Consider the following 9,120-nt stretch of genomic DNA (forward strand, 5'->3'; position numbering starts at 1 on the left):
TTGTACCAACTGTGATGTATGGATCGAAGTTGTGGGGAATGAAAGTGATGGAGAGACAGAAATTGAATGTGTTTGAGATGAAGTGTCTAAGAAGTATGGCTGGTGTATCTCGAGTAGATAGGATTAGGAACGAAGTGGTGAGGGTGAGAACGGGTGTAAGAAGTGAGTTAGCAGCTAGAGTGGATATGAATGTGTTGAGGTGGTTTGGCCATGTAGAGAGAATGGAAAATGGCTGTCTGCTAAAGAAGGTGATGAATGCAAGAGTTGATGGGAGAAGTACAAGAGGAAGGCCAAGGTTTGGGTGGATGGATGGAGTGAAGAAAGCTCTGGGTGATGGGAGGATAGATGTGAGAGAGGAAAGAGAGCGTGCTAGAAATAGGAATGAATGGCGAGCGATTGTGACGCAGTTCCGGTAGGCCCTGCTGCTTCCTCCGGTGCCTTAGATGACTGCGGAGGTAGCAGCAGTAGGGGATTCAGCATTATGAAGCTTCATCTGTGGTGGATAACGGGGGAGGGTAGGCTGTGGCACCCTAGCAGTACCAGCTGAACTCGGTTGAGTCCCTTGTCAGGCTGGGAGGAACGTAGAGAGTAGAGATCCCCTTTTTGTTTTGTTTCATTTGTTGGTGTCGGCTACCCCCCAAAATTGGGGGAAGTGCCTTGGTATATGTATGTATGATGTCGAGCAAGATTGAATATGGAATGTATGTCTGTTCAAACTGAGTTAAAGTCCTAGTCCCAGTCCTGCCTCCCTGGATGGTGCTTACACCTTTCCTTCCTTTTGTCTGATACAACGGATACTTAATAAGATGTTGACGACTTCCTTGTTGGCCACAAACCGAATGGTTTCTGGACTTGCTGATGCTCCTAGTTGAGGTACTGGTGCAACTACTCCAATGGTCGAACCTTCTTTGTCAACCCCATGTGCATTGGTTCCATAACTCTCTGACCTTCCTGTCACTTCATTGGTAAAGACTATTCAGCATCTCCAAGCGAAAGGCTTTTTGTGAGGTACTGCACTAAGGTCTAGACACCTCCGTAGATCATCTGCAGCTCTTTACCAAGGGAAATGGGCCATCTTCTGTGATTGGTTAGCTTTAAGCAGTCCTGCCCTCCTAGAAAACTCAGTCCCCTATCCTGGGATGTCACTTGAGTTCTTGCCTATCTTGCACTTGAGACAGTGTTTTTGCTACCGCTCTCCTCAGCAAAAAGGGTAAGAAAACCCCATGGTATTTTGTATGCAATTACAGTTGTCATTCTGAGGGATGGAAGGAGATTTCAATGACCTTTGTGCCTGAGTTCATGGCCAAGACACAAAACTTAGCAATCTGTGATCTGAGGTTTGAATGCTTCTCCATCGCCTGCCTCCCAGGAGGTGACTAGCAATCGTGATGACCTACTTCTTTATCCTGTAAGGGCGCTAAGAATCTGCCTCAAGAGAACCCAGTGCTTCAGACTAGATCAATAAAGGTTATTCCTTAGCACTGATAGGGTGAAAAAGCTGATCTTCAAGAATATGGTCTCCTTCTGGCTTTGTAAAACCATTAGATCTACATACTCTTCCAGTTGTGTTTATCATGTCAGAAGCTTAATGGCCAGTTTCCAGTTAATGTACTGTATGCTGAATTCATCCTATTAAAGGTCTGGGGTTTGTGTTAGAAAAAATGCAAATTGATAATTGTTTTTTCTTTTTCAGATGACCAACAACAGATATATAATGAATGGAGAGTGTTATAGATACAGTACAGTATAATCAATTACCAAAACAGATAAAGTTGCACAATTTTGAAGGCAGCTTGAACTCTCCTACGTGAGAGATCCTCTTGTAACAGCAGTAATGCTGTAACTTAATAGGAGGGTGTAATATGGCTGTTGTAAAACAGCATCCAGGAACTTATGCATAAATACTTGGAAGCTCTTGATTGGTTTAAAAGGCCAGCCAATGATTACGTCATAAAAAAACTAGAAAAGCTCCCACAGGGGATCATAAACAATGCATGTGCAGTAACTCACCATCATTGTCCTAAAAGTGAACATTGGTCATATTTTATTCGATACTTACAAATCCCCATAAATTGTTCTTCAAAGAAGTACTGTATCTACTTGTTAACCGAGGGAGCAAGGACTTTCAGTTCAGAGTTCTATGCTTCGGGCTGTCCATGGCACCCAAGTATTCACTCGAGTGTTTAAGTTGGTGTCAACATGGGCTCATGCCAATGGAATTTGTCTGATTTGCTATCTAGAATACTGGCAGACTCAGTGCCCCAATTTCTCATCATCAGGACAGACTTCTTTTGTTTGTCGTAATGTGGGGATTCTTCAAAGTCAATAATGATATACCAGGCCATGGACATAAATTCTGTAACAGGAAGGGTTTATCCATCCAATGACGTTGTAACCTGATTCATCAGTCGTAGTTACCAGCGCAACAATAGCAACAACTTTTGGGTCATTTGACATCACTAGAAAAACTTATTCCTCAAGGTTTGCTCCATCTACGATCGTTACAATGGTGCCTAAAAGACACTGGTCGCAAACCACAGACACTCTCCGGACCCTGATACCAATAGAGCAAGACACCAGACTCTACCTACTTTGGTTGCTAGATGAAAATCTGTTTCAGGGCTCTCCCTTAGAATACTCCCCTCCAGATCTCCTGTTTAAAGATGCATCTAAGAGAGTGTGGGGGCCCCACCCATGGGATGTATGAAATCAGGGCAATGGGCACAGGAGGACAAGTTTTTTCACATTAGTGTGCTAGAGTTGAAAGCAGCTTATCTAGCACTTCAACATTTCCAACACCTTCTGGTTAGTCATTTGGTAGCATGGATGAGCGACAGTACAACCATAGTGGCACACGTCAACAAAAAAAGAAGGCACAGAATCACAGACACTTTGTCAAATAGTGGTATCAGTCCACAAATGGTTAATCCATAACGTGCTAGTCCTCTCAGCTTGATTCATTCCCAGCAAGAGGAATGTCATAGTGGACACATGGAGCCGGAGGGGTCAGATAGTTGGGTCGGAATGGTCTTTGCATCCCCAAGCAGCAACGAAGATGAGGCTCCTGACGTTTTGTGGTACCCTAACAGTTTACATGTTTGCTACAAGCCTCAACAGAAAACTGCCAGTTTACTGTTTACCAGTGCCAGACCTGACAGCAGCATTCAAGGACGTGTTCCAGAATTCATGGGACAGCCTCGACGTCAATGCCTTAGCGTCCTTTTACCTTCTCCAAAAGGGACAAGATGCTTTCTTCCCAGGACCTAAAAGTTGAAGCTAATAGCTCCAAAATGGCCTTAAGGAGAATGGTATATGGACCTTATGCATCTACTAGTGGAGGTTCCAAGAGAGAGCTTCCCCAGTGGTACAACCTGCTCTGTCAGCCCCACCTGTAGAGATACCACAACTCGGTGGTATTCTTATCACATCACAGGTGGCGGTTATCCAGCTCCTCTTCCAAGAGAGAAGTTTTTTGAGCGATGCCACAGGGAATCCTCCACTAATGCGTATTGAGCAAAGTAGCCATTGTCTGTGGTTGATGTTGTTGAAGGAATACTTTTCCTCTCAAAGGGTCTAATCCACTAGGGACAGTTTTTTAACTTGACCACAAAAGAAAAAACTCCTCTCAGCTGTAAAATGGTATCACTTTGCATCTAGCCAGGAACTGAGAAAGAGAGGAGTGGGTATTTCTCGGTGTGGGAAGAAAGCTCCTTGCAAAGCCTCAGAAAACTGTGTCTTTGCTTGCCTTGGAACCTTACCTTGAAAACTGTGTCTTTGCCTGCCTTGGCTTCAACAAAGCCGGTAGTCGAATTACACTGACTATATTATTCAGTCCGTCATTCTGAACACTGGAAACAGATCTTTTTATTTTTTGTTCCTGACTTTGCAGCAAAAACTCTAAATCCATCGATCCTGGATTCCAAGTTGTCATCTTTTACAGTATTTTCCCTTTGGGAAGTAATTGATGACCCAGGTTAGTTACTCCTTTACAATGGGTATTGTATTGAAGTAATTTCCCCTATTCTTCTGAGCAAGGCAGACAATGGACCTGTTCTATGCCCATTCATTAATTATACAATGTCTATACATAAGTCAAATATGTAAAGAGGTTTCTACATACTAAAGGGATTCAGGAGCATGGCCCCTTAGGCCAAAATATTTTTCTACTAATTGTACTTTAGACCAATGTCAGAATGTCCTCTTATCTTTTTAACTGAACCTTATGGACAAGACCATTGTACAGTAGTTTTACTTTACCCTCTTCAGAGGATGTCAATATAGAAATGGCAGTATTCATGGAACACAAGCCGTATTGCCACTTAAGTTAGGCTCACTGCTGCACCAACTACAATGTGGCCTCAAGTTTAGGGCCTAAGATATACCATGCCATCTAAAGACAGCCTCAGCCATTCTTTCCAAGGTTGCTGTCCCACGTGACACCTCAGCGGCAAGCCCTGTACCCTCTATGAAGGATGTCTCTGCTCTGAGATCCTTGTCAGTTGTCAAGTTAACTAACGAATGCCTCATAGTTGATACACGTAAATGGTAAATTTTTCCAACTTATCATACGAACAGGTCATCTGCAGAGACAGGGTTGGGTGGTTTCCTCTGGTGCCTACTTTGGTAGCAGCCTCCACCTTAAAAAATGCAGTTCTTTCAATCTCATTGGTAGCCAGATCCATCGTCAATTGAGATTTCCATAGCCTTTTTTACATCCAAGAAAGTAAAATTCAATAGTTTATGACAAGGGGAACTTATAAAGAGTAGAGTTACCCTAGTTTTGGATTTCGAAGGAGAAAATGGGCAATTCCCCATTCAGTCCTTAATAAAGCTGTGGAAGTCCTTTCCCATGGTAGAGAAAGGTAAAAAAAAGTGGCATCTGATATTTGTACATTTAAGTCTTTTCTGTTGCGGATGGTAAGGGAGGAGGTGGAAGGATTTACTAAGAGTATAAAAGGAATAAACTAAATCAGGCTTCCTTTCAACTTCAGTAGCTTGGGTATGCAATGTCAGGTCAAGGAGGACATTTAGTGTACTAAAATGAACTGCATAACCTAAATATAGAGTCAGCCCATAGTGGTCACCTGGGTTTGCTTATAGACCTTTCTATGAGGAAGGTAGTTTGTGAGAGTAGTCTCATTATCAGCCAAGGAATACAAGATAATGGTGGACATTACATATTGCAAAGAGTTTGGAGAAGAGATGCTCTGCCAAATTAGTGGTAGGGGTGGGGGTTGGGGGTGTTTAAGGAGGGTTACGATGAACTGCACTATATTAAGTGTTTGGATCATACTCTCACAGACATATCCTCTAAGTTGGTATAGACCATTAAATATTGTTTCCTGAAAAAGAGGGTTGTCAATTGCTAACCCTCTCAGAATGACCTCCCCAGCCCTAGCATGGCAATGTGACCCATTTTCTATAAATATAATCCAGTGATACATTTTTTACTGGTTCTGTGGTAACCAGATTGATAGTTTGGCAATGGTGCTTTCTGAAATTGATCTTATTTCAGTTATTCCATAACTTGTACATCTCTGTTAATGTTTGGCCCCACCAGTGGGTACAGTATTTAGATTTTAAGCAAAGCTGCCTGATTTAATGCAAATAGTTACAGTATATCCTGCTTTTCCTTAGCCATTAGTTCTCTCATATTAAGAACAAAATGATTGAATTATAAGTACAGTAGTTTCTATGCAATTCAAGCACAGTGCATTCTCCTTCAGATAGCTACCTTCTTTACTTCCGCTGCCTTTGTACCCAAATATGTACAGTGTTTGAGTAGTGATAAAAAAGTGTTCATTACTTGGAATGAATACATCAAAGTATTTTAAAACAAATGTTGTTCTGGAGACATAAGTAATTTATTCTAATAGATGTTCCAATCAGAAGACAGTATACAATGAGTGAAGGATACAAGTAAAAAGGATTTGAGGAAGAAACTAGGGTCTAATTTTTTGTGAGGCAGCCTTTATTCGGCCTAAAGAAAATATTTTCTTAATCATAAACCTTAATCATAGTACAGTATGTTTCCATTTTATTTCTACAAAACAATAAGTTTGGAAAAGAATTTTTTTATGGGGTTTCACAGAAAACATGGGTTTTCATTTACCTTACCATCCACTCCTAAGAATTCTTGGACCACTTTATACGTAAAGTTTGTTGTATGAAGCCTTTATATTAATGTACTGGTACATATACTGCTGGCAAGTCCCTTGGCATCACATAGTCTGCCTTTGGTCCTGCCCATATATCTCTGTAGCCATATAGCTATTGAAGTTTAATGCTTATAAGACCCAGATGATTAGATTTTGTTATTATTTTTAATTTTTATTATATAGGTATTTATTCTTTTCAGTTCAGAGTCAAAGAGGAGGATGAAAGTATGGCTATTGAAATCTAGTGAGGAGGGAGACGACCGGTATGCCGATGCACTCTCTAGTACAGGTTTATCAACAGTCCATATACCTACATTAACCTTTAAATTTACAAACCAAGCACCTCTGAAGAATGCTTTGGCAAGCCCAGGAGATCACAGTGGCATTATATTCACAAGTCAGAGAGCTGTAGAAGCAGTTTCCCAGCTGTATAGTACCTTAAATGTGAGCTGCCACCATCAGTGGAATGACAAGAAAATCTTTGCTATTGGTGAAGCAACATCGAATGCAGTTTTCAAACAGTTGAAACTCACTTCCATTGGAAAAGAATCGGGAAATGCTCAACAGCTAGCGCCCGTCATTTTCAGAGAAATACCTGCTTTTGACAAACCTCTTTTATATCCATGTGGTAACTTGGGAAGAGATGAATTGCCAAAATTGTTAGTAAGTAAAGACCGAGACTTCAGGGCACTTACTTGCTATGAAACTTCAGAACATCCTCAGTTGAAATCTTCAATTGAAAAATGGAAGAGTGAAGAAGTACCGGAGTATATAGTATTTTTCAGTCCATCTGGGGTTAGATTTTCCCTTCAGATATTTAAAGCACTAGGGTTTTCTTTGAATAATGTCAAGGTAATTGCCATAGGGCCAGCAACAAATGCAGCATTAGTAAGTGAAGGCATTCCTGTGTTTAGTGTTTGTGCTTCACCATCACCAGAAGGTGTTTTGCATGCTATCAAAAGTCCTCTTTAGCTGTTAATACCTCCTCTATATAAGGTTTAAGAGTAGGCTTTTCATAGTACTTTTTATTTGCTTTTGTATATGATATAAACTTTTAGAAGATAGAATTAAATGATAAATGCTGCTTTTTGTATAATTTCAATAGTTGTAGCCATCTTTGATAAGGATGCTGATATAGTTGAATGAAGACTTACAAGGTAAAATGATTAATTTGTAACTTTAATGGGATTATTCCTGAAACTTTGGGCTTTTCCCATTGATAGAACATCTGTCCATATTGTCAATATTAAGTTTGCAACTGTATCCTAAACAGTAAAAAACTTTAAATTTAGACCATGGTACAGGTGAGAGCTGTGTTAGCAATATCAGAAAAGCTGTACATCAGCTTATTATTTATCCACAAGAAAAGGATGTGTTAACTATTACGTAATGAGTGCCTCAGGTTTAAAAAAAGTATTGCAGCCACTTATTCTGATATAATCCCATATTTTTTCCTACATGGATACAAACTTTCGTCATTTAATGGGTTAGCTTTGACGTAGCCTTTTACGACCAGTTGAAAGATTATTGAATGTCTGGCAACCTGGTATGGTTGCATCACCGACTCTATATGCGGGTTGGTATGTGTTGGTGCTTGTGGCTGAAATCCCTACTCAATCTCTGGTCGCCGAAGTGATTGGAAGTCTGTTACCGACATCTCTTTAATATTTTATTCTATTTGCTTTTTCTCTTTTTCCCATGAGTTGAAGCAAGTGTCTTTACCTTCTTGTCCCCTTGGGATATGTGCATAGAATAATCGTCCTCTCAATGAGAAAATTTTAATGAATAGAAGAAAGACAACTAAAAGTGTCCATTCTCTTTCATTTGCTTTGGTCTCAAAGGAGAATACAGGTAGAAGCTTAAGCATTCTCTTTCAAGCATTCTGTTTTTCCTCTGTATGATCCGTAGTTATTGAAGTTTTCTATGCCAGGTTCCAATAATAAAAAAGTTAACTTAGTTTTTATTAAACTTTGTGATGAAATAGTTTATTCTGCCCTCTATTATGAGGCTCAAAATTCTACCTCAAAAGTTGATTCTTTAGCTTTGGCTTTCAGCCAAGCTGTCAATAATATTCTGGATGATGATCATTGTTTTTTGCCTGCTTTTCTAATCCTGCTCTACAAGAGTTCTTAGTTTGTACAAGCAACTTCTCACTGCAGATGAGGTAAATCAAGGAGATTTTTCTTGATTATTTCCTAAAGTTTCTCGTGTTTTATGCCCAATAACGTACACCACCATGTACACCCCACCATTTTTTAGCTGAGCGACATTTTTTTTTTTCTCTCCATGCCGCTATCTCTTCCCCAGATGAGGAAATAGGAAGATTTTTCTCTCCTAATAGTTCTCTTTAGTACAAGGATTTGTGTCAACCACTACATTATTTAGGAATGAGCATTTGCTCGACAATTTGTCCGCAGTCCTACATTCACCCAGAAAGCAATATGCGTCCTTCTGCTTGTGCATCTATTGAATGCACTGCTTATCTGTTGATATTTTATATTTTGGAAACACCCTTCACATTCCTTGTTAAATATACTTTTTGACAGTTTACCCTGAGAAATGGAATTTTGGTAATAGAATTTATTATGAGGAATCTTCTTCTGAGTCACATTTTTCCCTTCTTAAGGTCTCTTTGATAGAAGAGACCATGACTTAGAAAGGTTTGTGGTTGTGGCTTGACCAAGAATTTCTGATAGGAAGCAGATCCGATAATTTCATCCATATTGGGAACGTCTTTATTCAGAACCTTGGGTTCTTTCAGTGGTGAATAAGGGATCTCGCATGGTTTTTCATAAACAGCCCCCCTTTATCAACAGTGCTGATTTGTTTCTAATAATTACATCAACCCAATCCTCAGAAAGTTCTAAAAAAACCAAGCTGATGCATAACCAATTTTTTATGGATACAGTACTTCCTTAATAATATTAACAGCTATAAAGAAGAATTAGTTATATGAATTTGG

At 39.8% G+C, this 9,120-nt stretch overlaps 1 protein-coding gene across 1 annotated transcript in view; it reads left to right on the forward strand.

The window, feature by feature from the left end:
• LOC137648158 (uroporphyrinogen-III synthase-like) overlaps window positions 1–7,242 on the forward strand; it is a 23,724-nt gene extending 16,482 nt beyond the window's left edge. Inside the window, exon 2 of the mRNA XM_068381089.1 lies at window positions 6,359–7,242. Coding sequence (XP_068237190.1) covers window positions 6,378–7,130 — 753 coding nt within the window. The 5' untranslated portion in view covers window positions 6,359–6,377 and the 3' untranslated portion in view covers window positions 7,131–7,242. The remainder of the gene's footprint in view (window positions 1–6,358) is intronic.
• Window positions 7,243–9,120: the final 1,878 nt, after the last annotated feature.

Source organism: Palaemon carinicauda, chromosome 1 (assembly GCF_036898095.1).
Source record: "Palaemon carinicauda isolate YSFRI2023 chromosome 1, ASM3689809v2, whole genome shotgun sequence".
Classification (NCBI taxonomy): Eukaryota; Metazoa; Arthropoda; class Malacostraca; order Decapoda; family Palaemonidae; genus Palaemon; species Palaemon carinicauda.